Source organism: Lycorma delicatula, chromosome 7 (genome assembly GCF_047948215.1).
Source record: "Lycorma delicatula isolate Av1 chromosome 7, ASM4794821v1, whole genome shotgun sequence".
Classification (NCBI taxonomy): domain Eukaryota; kingdom Metazoa; phylum Arthropoda; class Insecta; order Hemiptera; family Fulgoridae; genus Lycorma; species Lycorma delicatula.
This window is the reverse complement of record NC_134461.1, coordinates 2,794,582-2,813,859: the sequence shown is the minus strand read 5'-3', so window position 1 is coordinate 2,813,859 and position 19,278 is coordinate 2,794,582. Positions and strand designations below refer to the sequence as shown.

The 19,278-nt window shown below is 34.6% G+C and overlaps 1 protein-coding gene across 3 annotated transcripts in view; it reads right to left on the bottom strand.

The window, feature by feature from the left end:
• Nucleotides 1-19,278, bottom strand: part of LOC142327592 (integrin alpha-PS2-like) — a 134,468-nt gene that overhangs the window by 84,805 nt on the left and 30,385 nt on the right. For 2 of the 3 annotated variants that reach the window (XM_075370770.1, XM_075370768.1), the window contains exons 5-6: nt 11,452-11,513; nt 6,139-6,187 (exon numbers count right to left, since the gene is read on the bottom strand). The exons of the other annotated variant lie outside the window; for it this stretch is intronic. In XM_075370770.1, the coding sequence (XP_075226885.1) occupies nt 6,139-6,187; nt 11,452-11,513 (111 nt within the window). The remainder of the gene's footprint in view (nt 1-6,138; nt 6,188-11,451; nt 11,514-19,278) is intronic. 3 annotated transcript variants of the gene reach the window in all.

Below are 19,278 nucleotides of genomic sequence, written 5' to 3'. Positions count from 1 at the left end.
ATCGGACGGGAGTCGAGTGATAATTAAAATAAATAAAGGAGTGAGATACGGGAGGATTTTATTTTGTCGCAAAATAGTTGTGACGAATTTGGTCGATCAAGATTAGGAATCGCAACAGATAAGGTGCGGTTAAATCGTTTAGATTTTACCGATGATGTTGCTAATAGCACTGAAGAATTTATAAAAATGTCTGCTTGCTTAATCGAGAAGAGTAAGAGAGTCGGCTTGTACGTGAATCCGGATAAATGTCAATTTATCAGAAAATTTGATCGAGGACAATTTCAAAAGAAATAGGGTGGAAGAGGTAGTTATATCCGCAATGCGTAGGTCGGTGTTCAAAAATTATTCAGAGATATTTTCTCGTTCGGGAGTATAACGATAAACAATTTTTCGAATCGAGAATAGATATAAAGATTAAAGCGAAATTACGGTACAAAGTGATTCTTCCTGCCTTGACGTACGCTGAAAAACTTGAATTCCGGATCGAAAAACACACAATAAGTTGAGATCAACGGAAAGTTTACTTAAACAGGGCTTAAAGATAGAACGACGAGGGTAGAAAAAAGGAACTGGAACCGAGAAGAGCGCATAATGAGAGGAAATGGTCGGCGGACAAACAGGGAGTGGAAATGAAGAAAGTGCGCTGTGAAAGAAAGGGAGGAAACTGTGAGGAAGGCTGAGGGGCGACTTGGCTTAGGGTTGCTGGGCGTAGGAAAAGAATGAGGTCTATTTTGAAAGGTAGGCAACGCCTAAAAAGAAACGTAAATATATTTCTTTTAAGTAATTCTTTCTTTTGTAATTGTTATACAGTACGAACTAAGAAAATTATTACGTAAGCAACTACATTTTTATCCACGGCCAAGGCCGGTTTTTTACGTGACAGGTTTAAATATTAAAAGATTAAATAAAGGTTTGTTATTATTATCGTTATCGTTATTACGTAATGTTATATAAAACTCATATATGATGTCGCATAGAGTATTTCGCGACAACCCGAAACATATAATCTTGCGATTATATGGCATGTTGTGACATGCCTAATATCCTTTTTCCTGGCTTCTTTATAAATCTTTATTTCGATATCTGAATAGTTTGGAACTTCGTCAAATCCGTTATCTTGCGACACCGTCATTTTAGAAGAGTCGGCATTTTGACCGAAACTATTCTAAAATAAATTTCGGGGCTAATCGCTCGGGAAAAGAATCGTACAACGCGTTCTAAAAAGTCCAAATTTGTTTTGACTTTGGGCTTTCTTGGACGCTTTTGGATCAGTTGATTGCAGTCAAAAGGGGAGGCGCACATCTATATGTTACAACCGTCCTAAATCCAAAATTTAAACGCCCTACAGCTAATAGTTTTTTAATTATGCGAGATACTCTCTACGTACGTACGTACATACGTCTCCACACGTACGAAGAGACGTCACGACAAAACTAGTCAAAATGGATGTTTCCGTTGAAATCTGGAAAGCGAAATTTTTCGCGATCACAATACTTCCTTTACTTCGTAAAAAAAATTAAAAAACCAAATTATACGGATTCAGTATGAGAAAAAACGGTACTTACGTATTATCCCGTCGACCAATAAAACGCAAACGTTTGGGTTATTATTAATATCACCCGATAAATTGCTATATTACCATTTTCGTAACCGTTTATATTTATTATTTTATAAATATAATTTAAGCGACTTTAATCTTCTCTCGCTTCGCTCGCTAATCTTGTCTAATTAACGCAGTTATGTTTTGAGTAATTAAATAATAAATTCAGTAATTACTGCGGTTATTTCTTATTTAAATACCCAAAAAATTACTGTTTATTAGTCGAAGTTAGCGAGCGTGTGTTGTTTGGTTAATTTATATCTACAATTATAAGCGATAATGCTTATATTTTTAATATGTGAAATGCGTTAATTATCCCGTAATTTTGAAAATATTTCAAAGTTACGGGATGATTATGGTTGCGGTCGACGGGCTAATACGTAAGTACAAAAAAACAGCTTAGGAATAAATTGATATCGAAGAACGATAATTCCTATTATTTAAAAATTGAGACAGAATAACATGTAATTTTTTTAAAGTAGATTATTTAATTGCATTTTAAATAAATCACCGGAAAGATTTTTTTTTTTAATGATTCTGCAGTTTATTAAAAACGGCAACGGAAAAGGAATACCCGTCGGGGAGGTCTTTGTTATTCTTTTTAGCAAAGATTAGACGATAAGTTAACGTATTTAATTTTCTAAATATCGGTCTACACTTTTCATTAGGCGCCCGCACTATTCATAACCCCTTTTTGTATCTTGAAAGATTACTCTTTAAACGGCAGTTTAGATAAACATAATAAATATTTAATAACGTAATAACGACGGCAAGCTTAACTTTTTATTAAGACGCTTCAAAGCAAACTAGTACGGTTTAATGCGGTCGCAAACGAATCAATTTAATGGTCTCGAGAGACGTTGCCGTCGAATAAAATGACACGAGATTCCATCAAAGCGCTCTACAAATATCGAATAGTTTTACGGCCGCATAACACTTTGACGCCATTTCCGATGGATATTATTATCCTTTGGAACGATGTGGGGCTGTCAGCCTACGGCGTAAACGTCCGAGTGGAGAATTTTGAAGAAATCGGTTCTGCGTTGAACAATACGTTTCCTCGCAAACCGAGGAACGTATGTACTACTGAAAATGTAGATACGCTTCCTCTTATATGGAGAAATGAATATACGGTTCTATAACCGAACAGAACGCGAAGAAACAGAACACGAAAAACAAAACGTATCGTATTTACATTCGTCTAATTTCAATCGATTAAAGAAAATATTATTTTTCGACTGTTGAAGGAAATAATTAGAGAAATACTTATTCGTATAATACAATAATTAAATTTATTTAGGATTCCTGTCGCAAAACACGCGTTTAAATAAAGTAAAGAACATATAAGTAATATTATTCGATTATCTATTTATTATTAAAGTAATTTGTTAATTTTGTACTTAATAATTAGTATTTATTCCATAATGCCAGAATAGAGAAGAGCAAATATCAATTATCATTTTAGTATATACGGTCTGATGCCTTAAAATATAATCGTTTCACTAAAAGTTATTCTATAAAAAACAATATTTCCATCGACTATATAATTTAAGTTTTTACCGAATCAAAATTAAAATGTCGAACGCTAACTTTCATCATTTTTACTAAAGATTTAATATTATTATATATTTATTATTATTTTTTTGATAAACCGATGTTGTACTTGCTGAATATTTTTGCTACTTATTTACCGAGTTTTTTGTAATAATTCCTGACCTCTTGATGATTATTTTTCGATTGTTTTTTTTTTTTTTTATTATAACGCGAAGGTCTAACCTAACATATACAAATCTGAAGATGCGGCTAAACAAAGCCGCAAAACGTCATTAAATAACATAAAAAAAGGGGAAAAAGAAAAAAGGGGAAAAAACAATAGAAAAAAGAGAACAGGAGTAGCGAAACTTTTTTAACAAATACGATAAATAATAATATAAAAATACGTACGCGAAAAATTAAATAACGAATAATAAAAATATACTATTAAAGATTGGCCGTTCGGCGTAGAAATCCTAACTAAAGTAAATCCTAAGTAAAAAAATCCTAGAATAAAACGTTTCATTTTTAGTAGATAATTTTTTTAATGAAAATAGTGGATTTTCTTTGGCCGTACGTGTTGCTGACTATTATCTACGTACGAAAACTAAATAAAAATTTAAAAATTCAAATTGAGAATCTGCGATGTAATCGCAGGTAATTTTTTCATTTCTTGGAAAAGCACATTAAAATCCGCGTAATGGATTCGTAAAATTATTAATCCGTAATTTTTCTAATAGGATTTTAAGAAAGTTAACTGTATTTTATCGTATTATTTTTTCAAAAACCGGTTAAATATTTTAAAGAGCGTTTAAGTTTTGTAATTTTACTTACAGTTGAGTTTTTTCAACCTATAACCGTTGTTTTGTCGATTGTAGGTAAAGGTTTTTAAATTTATAACAGTGTTTTTGGATTTATACTAAAACCTAAGTATTTTATCCCGTTACTGAAACAGTACGTACGATTAAACAACAAAATTAATAATAAAAATGTTGTTTCTTCCCTATCCTGAGATTACGGCATAAAAATAAATTACTAAACCCAAAATAATTACGTAAAATATATCGTTATTATTTGAGATCGTTATTTTGTTTAAACACATGTTTTACGTCAAGAATCCTTCAATACGGTATTTTCTTTAACCGACTGAAATCAGACGAATGTAAATACGATATGTTCTGTTTTTCCTCGTTTTGTTTTTTCACAGTTCTATTTCTTCAGCGTCCTGTTGTTTAATCGTTCTGTTTCTTCATGTTCTGCGTTGTCCGGTCACGGAATACACAACACAACTTCCGATAGCGGCAGACGAATACACCCGATGATATGCACGAAGAACTATCGACCGGAGCTGAAGTAGCACGATCTAGAATAATCACTTGTATATCTTCGGAGGTCGGTGGTTAGAATGTTCTTATCGTCGCATCAGAACGATTTGCCCAAACTACTGAAGAATTTTTGTAGAGAAACATGAAATCGTCCTACTTCTCTCATTCGACTGTAATAATCTTTTTAACGTTTACTTTTTATTTATTTCTGTTTTTCGCGGTTACAACCGCAATTAATAATATTTTGTTCTCGTTCTGGTCATTTTTGTTATAAAATAATCACCGTACGCGATTTATCGATATGAAATTGAAAAATCGTCGTACTGTTCAGATCGCACGAAACAGATCATCTTGTGATGAATTAAAGCTTGTAGTTTGAAAGTTTTGTTTATTTAAATCGCGATACGCTTGACGGTTTGATTTTCCTTACAAATACGGACAGTCTAATTCAGGATAACTCGATTCATTTATCGTCAAATCTGTGTATTCTGAAAAAGTATTTTCACGAAAATATGTGTTTATTTAATCGATCTGATAAATTTTTTTTATTCGGTTACAAATAGCGATAGCGGTCGGTGTATGACGGTTTGAAAATTTGTAACCGAATGAAAAAATTAAAAAAGATAACAAAATTGTAAAAAAAGAACATTAAATCGTATGAATAGATAAACCTTATATCAAATCTTATAATCTTATATCTCCTCGACACGCGGAACATCTCAGAGAATAGAATCCTGAAAATCCTGGAAACCTAAGCCGGTTGTAATAAATCGGTACTGTAACGGGCTGTACGTTGTAGCGGAAACCAACTGCAATTTAAATAAATATCGACAAACCGATTAAGAACTAATTACACTATATTTATAAGGTTAACAATATTACTATGATGCAGAGGCCGTACTGGCGCGTATAAACCGTGTTGTTCGACTTGTTGTCGACTGACAAGAAACTACAAACTAAAACTACACTGAAACTTCAAACTAAAACTACGAATGTCCTCCGGACAGCGCTGTCAGCTGGAGGTAATTTAAAACCCAACAGGTATCATTATATTCCGAAACTCGTAGTTTCCCTGTGTTAGTCGTTGAAATTTATTAGCTATTAATTAACGGTCGCGTAGAAGAATTAAAAATATGAATTATTCATAAATATTTCGAATTTTCTATGTCGATAGCGTTTTGCGATACTTAATGAAAGCGGTTATTTTTGTATAAGAGCTAGTTAAGTGTGACACTCGAGTTACGTGTTTAAAACGCCAACTTTATTTTATTACGATTGAAAATTTCTCGATGAGGACTTATTACTGCAGCTAAGAAAAAGTCCAAAATCAAAAATTTTTGATCTTGGGCTTTTTGGGACGGTTTTGGTTCAGTCGATTGCGATCAAAAGGGGAGGTGCGCAACCGGATGTTACAACAGTTGTAAATTCAAAATTTCAACATCCTACGACTAATCGTTTTTTATTTATGCGAGATACACACTTACGTACGTACAGACGTGACGCCGAAACTAATCAAAATGGATTCAGGGATGGTCAAAATAGATTTTTCGCGATCGTAATACCTTCTTTACTTGGTGCAAGGAAGTAAAAAAAGGAATTAAAACGATTAATTTGTTTATAAACATCTTCCGGCATTTAGTCGTTTAAGATGCCTTACAATTATTTTAACGGTCCACTTACCTTGCAAATACCAGCTGCTTACACCTCCGATAAATATCCTTCCTCCATCCTAAAAAAAGGGTTTCGTATAAAATACATTACACCGATAGAGATTATTACGTAACATGCAAAAATATTCTAGATTACAACAAATTTTAATAAATTACACGATAAAATTAATTTTAAAATGTTATTTATTTTTTCTCCTCTTCCTGTACTTTTGCCTAAATGACTGTTACTAAGCAATTTTCATGGAAGTATAACAAACAAAAAAAAAATTACTTTTTTAAATTGTGGAGATGCAAATTTACTACCTTAGTCGCCGAAAAGAAAAATTATTCTCATTTTATTACGCTCTTTTAATAACAAAAATAAATTTTTTATTCTGATCGGTACATAATAATAATACATTACACAGATCGCGTCAGAAACGGGTTCAATTAATTAAAAGATGAAAATTAGACACGAAAAAAATCCAAATTATTTTTTAAAAATAACCACCTGAAATAATGTTAAGGTACATTACTACGAAATTAAGTACGTACTTAATTTACAAAAATTAAGGTAAAATACATTAAGTACATGAACATATTAAATATATAAAATAATTACCGAATAATTCTTTTTTTTTTTTTTTGTCTTCAGTCATTTGACTGGTTTGATGCAGCTCTCCAAGATTCCCTATCTAGTGCTAGTCGTTTCATTTCAGTATACTCTCTATCTACATCCTACATCCCTAACAATTTGTTTTACGTATTCCAAACGTAGCCTGCCTACACAATTTTTCCCTTCTACCTGTCCTTCCAACATTAAAGCTACTATTCCAGGATGCCTTAGTATGTGGCCTATAAGTCTCTCTTCTTTTAACTATATTTTTCCAAATGCTTCTTTCTTCATCTATTTGCCGCAATACCTCTTCATTTGTCACTTTATCCACCCGTCTGATTTTTAACATTCTCCTATAGCACGGCATTTCAAAAGCTTCTAATATTTTGTTCTCAGATACTCCGATCGTCCAAGTTTCACTTCCATATAGAGCGACACTCCAAACATACACTTTTAAAAATATTTTCCTGACATTTAAATTAATTTTTGATGTAAACAAATTATATTTCTTACTGAAGGCTCGTTTAGCTTGTGCTATTCGGCATTTTATATCGCTCCTGCTTTGTCCATCTTTAGTAATTTTACTTCCCAAATAACAAAATTCTTCTATCTCCATAATCTTTTCTCCTCCTATTTTCACATTCAGCGGTCCATCTTTGTTATTTCTACTACATTTCATTACTTTCGTTTTCTTCTTGCTTATTTTCATGCGGTATTTCTTGCGTAGGACTTCATCCATGCCGTTCATTGTTTCTTCTAAATCCTTTTTACTCTCGGCTAGAATTACTATATCATCGGCAAATCGAATAATTCATATTCAGAATAAATTAATGTAAATTATTTGAGCGCGAATTAATGTGCATATTGAACATTAAACTTAAACTTAAACTTAATTTAAACTTAATACATAATATTTAAACATATTAAACTTAATTTATCATTTTTTTTTTTTAGATTGGTATTATTTAATAATAATACTTCTTTCGTAAAAGAATATCTTTAAATTACATTTTAAATAAATCGGTGGAAAGATTTTTTTTTAATTACACTACGAGTATATAAATAATGAGCTTGAATAATTTAAATTAAAATTATTATTTCCTTAAGCCAGAATGCATCGTGTTGAGCTTTTATATCGTCAATTATACATATAAAAAATGTGATGTGGACACCGCATGACTTCCTAGTTTGCATATTAAATTACGTATACGCATTTATTTAAAACGAAAAATACATAAAATTTTATTTCATTAATAACTTCAGATATTTTTATCATATTTTTACATTCTTGTACGAAGTAAACGATGTATTGTGATCGCGAAAAATTTCGGTTTTCAGATTTCAACAGAAATATACATTTTGACCGTACCTGAATCGAATTTGACAATTTCGGCGTGACTTCTGTACGTATGTACATTTGTATCTGGCATAACTCAAAAACGATTAGCCGTAGAACGTTGAAATTTTGGATTTACGACTATTGTAACATCTAGTTGTGCACTTCCCCTTTTGATAGTAATCGACTAGACCTAAAGTGTCCAAAAAAAACCAAAATTCAAAAAAATTTAGATTTTGGACTCTTTTTTACCTGCAGTAATAAGCTATCATCGAGACCTTTTCAACGGTATATCGTAAGCGGTACTTAGTTTCATTGCTTTCAGAGTCGCAGCCAAATAAAACTTTAATTAATGAAATATTTGGATCTTAGAAGGTGAAGGCACATCGGTTCATCTCGTTTTGTTTTTTAATTTAAATGTAGACGATTTATAAATAACTATTAAATCCTGATTGTAGAAAGAGTTTTTCGATAAATAATTATTCAATAATAACAATAAAAAAATATAAATATCAGAAGTTATTAATGAAATAACATTTTTTTGAACTTTTAGAAATATGTATATGATAATTTAATAGGCGATGTGGTGTCCACATCAGATTTTTTTTATTGTAATTGAATTATTTATTGTAAAAATTTCTACGACGGGTAAAAATAATGCTTGTTTATCGCTACTTCAAAATTACTCGAAAAGAAACATTTTTAAGTATCACTGCACCCTCATAGGAAAGAAGTTTGCGCTAAAAATATGAATTTATTTAACATTCTTGATCCGGTAGTTCGGTACATAAACAGGATTCGATCATGCGCGCTTAATCGCCGAGAATTTACCGGAAAGGTGGACGAAGACAGCGTACCAGAGCGCATTATAATGTACGCTGGCTTTCAACAGGCAAGGCACTTGACAGATTTTGCAATCTTTGCGAGAGCGTCTAAAAACGTTTTGGAAGAAAAAGGTAAACTGCACGATGACTACACGCTTCTAAAAATGAAGAGCGGCTGTGGTATCTATCCTTTCTTATAGATATTACGGAACACTTGGACAATCTAACTGTAAAACTATAAGGTGCTCGATTAATTCGTCGCTTGTTTCCGATGTTATTTAATTCTATATCTTCTTTTATAGATAAACATTCCCTTTTTTTATTCGAACGATAGAGTCAGCCGTCAAACTTAACAACCTTCCTAATTACGATAGGTGTGAAAACTAAATTTCTAAATTAAAAGCCTCATTTAAAACGAGATTTAATCATTTTCAAAAGGAGAATGAAAATCTTCAACTTCTTACACTTTTGCCGCTATCCTTCTGAAATTCAAGCGGAAATAATTGATCTTCAGCACCGTAACGCTTTTAAAAATAAATTTAAGGAAGTAATCTCGATATCAGGTACTGAAAATTATATTGAGTTTTGGGAATTTCTCTCGACTATACTGATTTCCCAAATTTGTACGAGTTTCTCTGAAATTTTGTTACAAGTTTGGCTCCGCATATGTTGGTGAACGGTTATTCACGAATATGAATACGATAAAAAATAAATTTCGATCAAAGCTAACCGATTCTCATTTAAAAACTTTATTGTTTTTGCTTTTTTCAAAAATCAACCCAAACATAGATGAAATTCTAAAGACCCAAAAACTTCATTAGATGTTTCCTTTCTGTTGAAATAGTCTGTCCCTTAAAAATAATTTCGTAGAAAAATTAATTTTTTTCTATAGAATATCTTTATTTTTGAATAATTTTTATCGTTAGTTTTACTGATAATTTACATCTGTAATAATTGTGCACGTATGAATTAATTTTTTACAATTTATAATTATATTTCATAATACAATATTCAACTGCCAGTAGTTCATCGTAAAATTAAATATTTTAACTCGTTATTGTTAAATCAACATATTTATAATTTTTTTTATTATTATTACATTAGCGTTATAAATTTGTGGAGCACCTAATTAAACTAAAAAATATCTAGTATGAAATCCGTAACCATCTGCTTTAGGGAAAGATTTTTGTTAATTTTATTTTCGTTTTTGTTACTGCTTGATGTAATATTTAGGGTAACATTTAGAAAATCTGATGTAGACACTGTATGACTTTTATTTCGTTAATAAATTCTGATATTTATTTTTTTGTTATTTTTTGTCATTTTTTTATTTTTTTATTATGAACTTTTTTTTTACAATCGGAGGTTAATAATTATTAATAAATCAACGTATTTAAATTAAAACAAAAAGAGAAGATGAAGACGGATTTGAACCTATCTGCCTTTCCCTTCAAAGATCCAAATATTTCAATAATTAAAATTTTATTTGGCTATAACTCTGGAACCGATGAAAAAAGTTCCGCTTATGATATACCGTTGAAAATCTCTCGACGAGGACTTATTACTGCACTTAAGAAAAAGTCCAAAATCCACATTTTTTGGTTTTTAGTCGTTTTTTGTCCAGTCGATTACAGTCAAGAGGGGAGGTGCATAACTAGATGATACAACAGTCATAAATCCAAAATTTTAACATCCTACGGCTAATGGTTTTTGAGTTATGCGAGATACATACGTACATACAGAGGTCACGTCGAAACCGGTCAAAATGGATATTTCCATTGAAATCTGAAAACCGAAATTTTTCGCGATCGCAATACTTGCTTTACTTCGTACAAGGAAGTAAAGAAAAGTCTGTTGGTGGAAAGATCTTGGTCGTGAAACCGGCACTATTAAGATTCAACGTTCAAAAAGCGGCTAATGCTTTATATCATACGTCATCAACAAAATATTATTTATTATCTGCACCATGTAAATCTCCATTTTCATCTAATATCCTTTCCCGATAAGATAACTTTTCTGCTCTGAACTGTTCTTATTAAACTTCTATTCCTGTTAACTCTTATCGTTAGATCAATTTTTCACTTTATTTGTCAATTTAATTTTCTCTGGTCCCTTCCTTGCCCGCATTTTATATGCCTTTGGCCTTTTTTTTGTTTATATGCTTCACAGCCGTTCGATCGTAGCGCTTCACTAGACATCTCTTCGATTCTAAAGCCGCCTTATTATATAATACTGTTCTTTCAGCCGTTGCTATTGATGTTTTTAGGACATTAAATGCTCTGTTAATCGTATTAAAATATGCTGCCGATCGGACTTGTACTGTAAAAATCATTATGAAATTAATATTAGAGATCGTGTTTTATCATTATCCCACAGTCGGGTTAAGTTCTACGTAAATTATTACCGAAGGAAGTTCTTAACTCGGAGTATAAAATTATTATTTTTTATACAGCAGGAGATAGGACAAACGGGATCAAAAGTTTTCAAAAGTACACGTCGAGGAATCAACAATACTCCTTTCAAAACAATAAATATAAAAATAAAAATGATAAATAAAACACTTTGTACCTTTGAAAAATCAATACTAAATCCAGCCTGACATGAACCTGTTCCACTAATTCCTGAATTAACTGAAATCAAAACCATATGAATATTATATTACAGAAATACAGACAAACAATCTGTTTTTAAGCTGAATAAAAAATATTAGATCGTAACAAAAATGTTAACAATAACTATACAAGCGCGCGCGCACATACACACATACACACACACTCAAACACTCTTGTAATTTTAAATGTGCATTATTTAATTTAACTAGTAACTATCGCGGCTTCACTCGCGCTATATGGTTACTTGCGTTTCCCGTCGCGGTCAGGGTATGTTTAGCCGGTCAGGGCTCTCTTCACTTTACCTTCCCGTCTAGCCAGAGGGCTCTGCCCCCTGGACCCCTCTGTGTCCATTAAATTCACGCTTGGGAATAATAATGATAAATAAAAATTAAAGCCGGGCAAAGTGTATTTCGCCCTGTTCCTATCGTTACCCGACACGACAAGGAAGCGGTGTTTGTATAAGAAGTGAAGTGAAACATGAATATTACAACGATAGCTGTATTTTAGAATCGCATTTTGACTTCTTAACCGAGTAGTGTTAACGTATTAAAATGGAAATAAATTAAACGAACCGTAATAAGTTATTACTACAGCGAAGACGGTGTTCATATTATAGCGGTTGTTAGGCCTTCAGAGCCAGGATGGACTGTATTAATTGTCCGTGCGTTAATCGAAAGAATTAGACGGCGTTTTTCTAGGTAAAACACTAAATAACATAAGTCGCATACGACGACGAAATACGGGATTCTTAACTCGAATGAATGTAAGAACCGGCTCGCAAGGCCAGCGCCAATAGAAACTAGAGAGCAGCACTAGCCGGCTCAAACTAGGAACGGAACAGCGGTAATTAAAAAAAATATCGATATACAATCGTAATGACGTACATACATCGCATAACCGACTACAGTTTGTGACGCAGAACCTAAACGTCTATTTCCGATGATGAACATGCCTATATTGTTATAATTTCCAGAGCAGAGAGTGAATTTCCTGAAAAGAAATACGGTGAAAGAGGGGTTGAGGTGGATGCAAAAAAGAAAGCGTTAAATAAAAAACTGCGATTTTTGACGCAAAACCTAAAAGTCTATTTCCGATGATGAATGTGAGTATCAAGACTGACTGCGATAGGGTCCTACGGCGGCCGCGGCCAATGGACGAACTCTTAAGTAGTGGCCAGTTCGCTGATCGGAGAATGCCTGGAGCCGTCATGACCGCTGCTTCCGGGGAACCGTCTGTTAAACGCAGGCGGAAACCCGGGAAAAAGTGGTGGTCGTCTGACCTTAGCGTGCTACGCGCAAGAGTTAGGTCCGCTAGGAGAATATACAAAAAAAAAGCGTCGCCCCCTAACGGGAATTATCGTTGATGACGTGCGGGCTGAATCTATCGGCGCGTCCGTAATGAGAATGTTCGTGCCATCAACGAAGCCAGACTAAAGTTATGGCAAGACTCCATACTCGAGTTGCAGCGCAAGCCCTGGCAGCTCACAAAATCATGTTACCGGCCAAAGCCATTGCACGTGCTGTCCAGTGTTCGATGCGGGTTTGGTGGTCGTGACCACACTTTAACATCTGTGGTGACTTACCAGGCGTATACTCTGTTTCCAAATACTCCGGAGGGTGAAGCAGAGATTGGCGTTAGGGCGGGGGCTATGCACTTCCCTGGCGTATGAGCTATAGATCCCGCTGATACAGACCGAGTTGTGTCTCGAATGGCACTGAAAAACGCACCGGAGATTGACCAACTTGAGCCGGATATATTCTACCATCTGTTGCCTTTCATAAGAGAGCAGCTTGGCAGGCTATTCTCGGGGTACCTAAGTTGGGGCTGCTTCCCGACTTGTTGGAAAGTGGCTTTGGTGAGGGTGCTCTTACAACCAGGAAAGGATCCTAGTGAGATCGGCAGTTATCGACCCATCAGCCTGTTGCCGGTAATCGGCAAGTCGCTTGAAAGGCTGGTTGCGCAACGGCTCTGGGAAAGCATTAAGGTGAACTGTTTTCTAAATTGAGGTCAGTACGGCTTCACGAAAGGGGTTCGCACCGAGGATTGCATCTTAAATGCTCTTTCCGAGGTGGAAAGCGCCGACTGTAAATATGTTTTGGCAATTTTTATAGACTTAGAAGCAGCATATGTTGGAGTTCTGTCCTGTATAAGTTGAAACCCCGTAATGTTCCTGTAGCCCTGCAGGCCGAGGTACGTGACTATTTGTCTAATCGTAGGTGAGGATGCTCACCTAGTTGTGGAAAAATCCTTACCGGGGGAAGCCCGCAGGGTTCCGTTCTCGGACCCTGCTGTGGAACCTGGTATTCGACGAATTTCTGAGATTGAAATTTCCAGAAGGGGTCACGGCCCAGGCTTTCGACTACGACTGTCTCTTTTTAGTTCGTAGTAATTAACGAACAAAGCTAGAAGACCGGGCGCAGGCGAGCTTGTCAACCGCAGAGGGCTGGATGGACATTCAAAATTTAAAGATTTCTGTCCCCAAGACGAAGTTTATGCTTCTCAAGGGTGCAGACAAATTATCGTAGTCGTTACCCCCTTATTAAATATAAAGGCACAAACTTAGGAAGATTGCTCGGAAAGACTACGGGTTGTCGGGCCGTTAAATGTACACGGTGTACTGAGGTGTCTCCGAAAGCATGATTTCTTACGCGGCGCCTGTTTGGGCGTATAGGTAGGATATGAATAGAGAACTTTTTCAAAATTTAAGGAGTGCCCAGCGCAGAGCCTTAATTGTAAGTACTGGTGTTTTTAAAACAACCTCCTGCGAGCAACCTCCTACCACCGTATCGGGAAAGGCTCTCCCAGTCGATTTATTGGTGAAAGTTCTGGTAGCCGTGTGGAAATTACGAAAAGGCCGGGAGGCCGAGGTATTTGGGATGCAATTTCGAGCCGGGCCGGCACCGGAGCGGAACGGTGATCGCAATGCACCGGATCTAAATTTCATTCGCTTGCCCATCTCCCGCCTGCGGAAGAGGCCGCAGAGTCTCGCGATGGTAGTTGAAATGGGACACCACGGCTAAGGGAAGATTCTTGTATACGTTTATACAGGATTCGGGGAGACGGTACGCCTCGTGCTCGTTTTTAAGGGCAACGGGTGCCCGGGTGCTCACCAACCGCGCTAAGTCGAACCAATATCAGTTTGGTTCCGCCTCGCAGCTGATGAACTGTGCATCTGCCGGGAGCTCCAGTCAAACGAACACTTGATGTTTGACTGCCAGAGACCGAGCCACCCTGGAACTTAGAGGTCATGGGGAAAATCGGCCGCTCAATAGCGGCGAGTCAATGTAGCGAGAGCCGCATTGTCGGACCGTGTGGCAGTTCGTAGATGCGGTCGATTTGTTCAACCGGCATCCGCAGTTTGCTGAAGGGAAAGACTGTTAACGCATTGCCGTGGGAAGTTAATCCCGAGTACGACCGATCACCAGCCGATCGTTATGGCTCTAAGCGCTATAAAACGGTGTGGACGTACTGGCTGGCATTCAGCGACCTAGGCGTGGCAGCGAATCGCTGCCTGGACGAAGGAAATTTCAATTTACGATATCATATATATTTTTAGTAGTTGACGGGGTACGCCTACCCATTTTAGTAAATATATGACAAGTTAGCGGTTGGGATACGTAATCCGGTGGTGTATGGGACCGCTCTTAGTCCACTCACGCTTTTAGGTAAGCTCTAGGAGCTATTTAGGTCACCGGTCGCTAAACTGTTTCGAGGCTCAGTAGCCGTTTGCGACACAGATATTCGGTTTTATACTTTAGGACGACCGAATGGGGTGGTGGCTGGAGAAATGCCAAGCTAACCAAATAAACGTCAGGGTGTTTCATTAACGTTTAAACAATACCACAAACATTATCCATTTGCAAGTAAATTCGATAATAGTGCAGAAATTAGAATCGCTGTAAATCAACCAGCAGATATATATATATATATATATATACTGTCTCCGGCAGCAGGTTTTTGTTTATTAAGGGAAGAAGTATAAGCGAAAATGGTAAAAAATCAACATCAGATTTCGTAAATTTTTCGGGTGTATTTTAATTTGATGAGATTAAATTTCTTATAAACGAGCAAGAAATAGCCAGTACTAGAAGTGCGGGTGTAACAACAATCATGAAAATTGTACTTTCAATGACAGATTCTTTCATTTTTTCGGCTGAAAGTCCCGGTCGGATTTACGGTGAAAATAATAAAATTTATTTACATAATGGAGGTAATTTTTCTTTACGTATGTCATTATCAATGTTAATGGGTTTCGTTAAAGTTACTAAAAAATCATTATAAATCATTATAAATCAAGAATTATCGTTGAAACGTAGTAATAACGATGTAAACGCGATACTCGCTGCAATTAAAATCGTAAATCTAAATTAGAAATAACTGAAATCGCATGAAATGTATCATATTTAAAAGCTGCACCTGAAATTCAATTGGAAATAGTTAAATTGCGAGATAAAGATAAAGAATCGGTTATGAAATTTAGAAATCGGGAACTTCACGAATATCCAACAGTTCCTCAAACAGATTCTATATTATGGAATGTAAAAACTATCACGATTAGATAAACCGCATTACATTATTGTAGGCTTTCAAACCGATAGTGTATAAACTATTTGCTGAATTTCACAAGTCGTAATATAAAAATATCGATTCGCCATACGATTTTCCGATTATAAAAACTATTATCTATTACATGTAATTGATTGTTCTCAACAAGATGAATCTATAAAAATAGGTGTTGATTTGAAAATTAAAATTTCAAGCCCGCATATGTATATGGTACTGATGTTGCTTATTCACAGTTATCCGGTAAAGTAAAGATTAAAGATTATTATTTATTTTGCGTAAAATTAATTTTATTTTTTTACTGGCACTGGAAATTGAATAATTGTTTTATTTTGAAAAGATTGTAACGGATCAAAGGTCAAATTTATTGTATTAAATTTAATTCGTATCGTATTTTTTTAAAACAAGAATCGTTATAATGTCTAATAACCGTCAATTTGTGGAGATGGAACGTAAATTTCCAGATGTTACAGAGATGTTCACGATCTAATTCCGGTTGAAAATTGCATTTAATTTACTAATAACATCAAAAACTAAAATTTCAGTGACTTATGTTAACAAACCTTGAAACCGATTCTTATGCCCTGATGTAATTAATACCTTTCAACGTTTTTCAAATATCAGTTTACCGTTAAACGACGACAAAGATATTACTCTGAATGCGAATAATGAAGAACAAAATTTATTTTTAGTCGATAATAGAATACAGGAGACGGTTGAAAATACAAAAATTATACGGTTGGTTTTACAAAATTTCTCAGCATCATATAATGGACACAAATGTAAATTAGCACCTACCTATATTGAAAATCTGGCATGTAAATAGATTTCTGAGCTTTAACGTTATTTAAAATGTTTTGAAAATGGGAAACAAAAATCTGTCGTTAATTTATGTTTTTAATATTATTCTCGTATTAAACATCTAGTTTGTTTTGAGATCTATGAAAACGAATCTAAATAGAATATTCAAATTTAAAAAGTAAGCGGTTATAACCGGAAAGCTTTAAATCAACTAAATCGGGTAAATAATATTCAAATGAAACAAAATTCTTATTTACCCATCTAAATTTATTGAAGGGGACATTTTATATTTTTTTTATATAACCAACCGATAGAGAACACAAATAAATACATATATAACACTAGAAATAACAATTCTACCGTAAAGCACTACGCATGAACATTTGAAAGGAATGCTATTACGTTAGAAATCGATTATTTTTAAATCTCGATTTAAAATTATAAATCTTTTTTTTGTCTTCAGTCATTTGACTGGTTTGATGCGGCTCTCCAAAATTCCCTATCTAGTGCTACTCCTCCCTACGTTTGGGGGTTTACCCCCTACGTCCCAGATCCCAAACAATTTGTTTTACATATTCCAAACGTTGCTTGCCTACACAATTACTTCCTTCTACCTGCCCATCAAATATAAAAGCGACTATTCCAGGGTGCCTAATATGTGGCCTATAAGTCTGTCTCTTCTTTTACCTATATTTTTCCAAATGCTTCTTTCTTCATTATTAGCCGCAAAACCTCTTCATTTGTCACTTATCCACCCATCTGATTTTTAACATTCTCCTATAGCACCGCATTTCAAAAGCTTCTAATCTTTTCTTCTCAGATCCTCCGATCGTCCAAGTTTCACTTCCATATAAAGTAACGTTCCAAAAATATACTTTCAAAAATCTTTTCCTGACATTTAAATTAATTTTTGATGTAAACAAATTATATTTCTCACTGAAGGCTCGTTTCGCCTGCGCTATTCGGCATTTTATGTCGCTCCTACTTCGTCCATCTTTAGTAATTGTACCTCCCAAATAACAAAATTCTTCTACCTCCATAATCTTTTCTCCTCATATTTTCACATTCTGTGGTCCATCTTTGTTATTTCGGCTACATTTCATTACTTTCGTTTTCTTCTTGCTTATTTTCATGCGGTATTTCTTGCGTAGGACTTCATCCATGCCGTTCATTGTTTCTTCTAAATCCTTTTTACTCTCGGCTAGAATTACTATATCATCAGCAAATCGTAGCATCTTTATCTTTTCACCTTGCACTGTTACTCCGGATCTAAATTGTTCTTTAACATCGTTAACTGCTAGTTCTTTGTAAAGATTAAAATGTAACGGGGATAGGGAACATCCTTGTCAGACTCCCTTTCTTATTACGGCTTATTTCTTATGTTCTTCAATTATTACTGTTGCTGTTTAGTTCCTGTAAATGTTAGTAGTCGTTCTTCTATCTCTGTATTCGAACCCTAATTTTTTTAAAATGCTGAACATTTTATTCCAGTCTACGTTATCGAATGGCTTTTCTAGGTCTATAAATGCCAAGTATGCCAGTTTGTTTTTCTTTAATCTTCCTGCCACTATTAATCTGAGGCCTAAAATTGCTTCCCTTGTCCCTATACTTTTCCTGAAACCAAATTGGTCTTCTCCTAACACTTCTTCCACTTTCCTCTCAATTCTTCTGTACAGAATTCTAGTTAAGATTTTTGATGCGTGACTAGTTAAGCTAATTTTTCTGGATTCTTCACATTTATTTGCTCCTGCTTTCTTTGGTATCATGACTATAACACTTTTTTTGAAGCCTGATGGAACTTTCCCTTTTTTATAAATATTATACACCGGTTTGTATAATCTATCAATCGCTTCCTCACCTGCACTGCGCAGTAATTCTACAGGTATTCCGTCTATTCCAGGAGCCTTTTTGCCTTTCTGCCATTCAAATCTTTTAATGCTATCTTAAATTCAGATCTCAGTATTGTTTCTCCCATTTCATCCTCTTCGACTTCCTCTATGGCACTGTTTTCTAATTCATTTCCTCCGTATAACACTTCATTATATACCACCCAACTATCGACTTTGCCTTTCGTATTATAAATCGGTGTACCATCTTTGTTTAGCACATTATTAGATTTTAATTTACGTCCCCCAAAATGTTCCTTCTTTCCTGTATGCTCCGTCTATTTTATCAATGTTCATTTCTCTTTCCACTTCTGAACACTTTTCTTTAATCCACTCTTCTTTCGCTAGTTTGCACTTCCTGTTTATAGTATTTCTTAATTGTAGATAGTTACTTTTTCTTTCTTCATCACTAGCATTCTTATATTTTCTACGTTTATCCGTCAGCTGCAATATATCGTCTGAAATCCAATGTTTTCTACCGGTTCTCTTTGTTCCAGCTAAGTTCTCTTCTGCTGATTATGAATTTCCTTTTT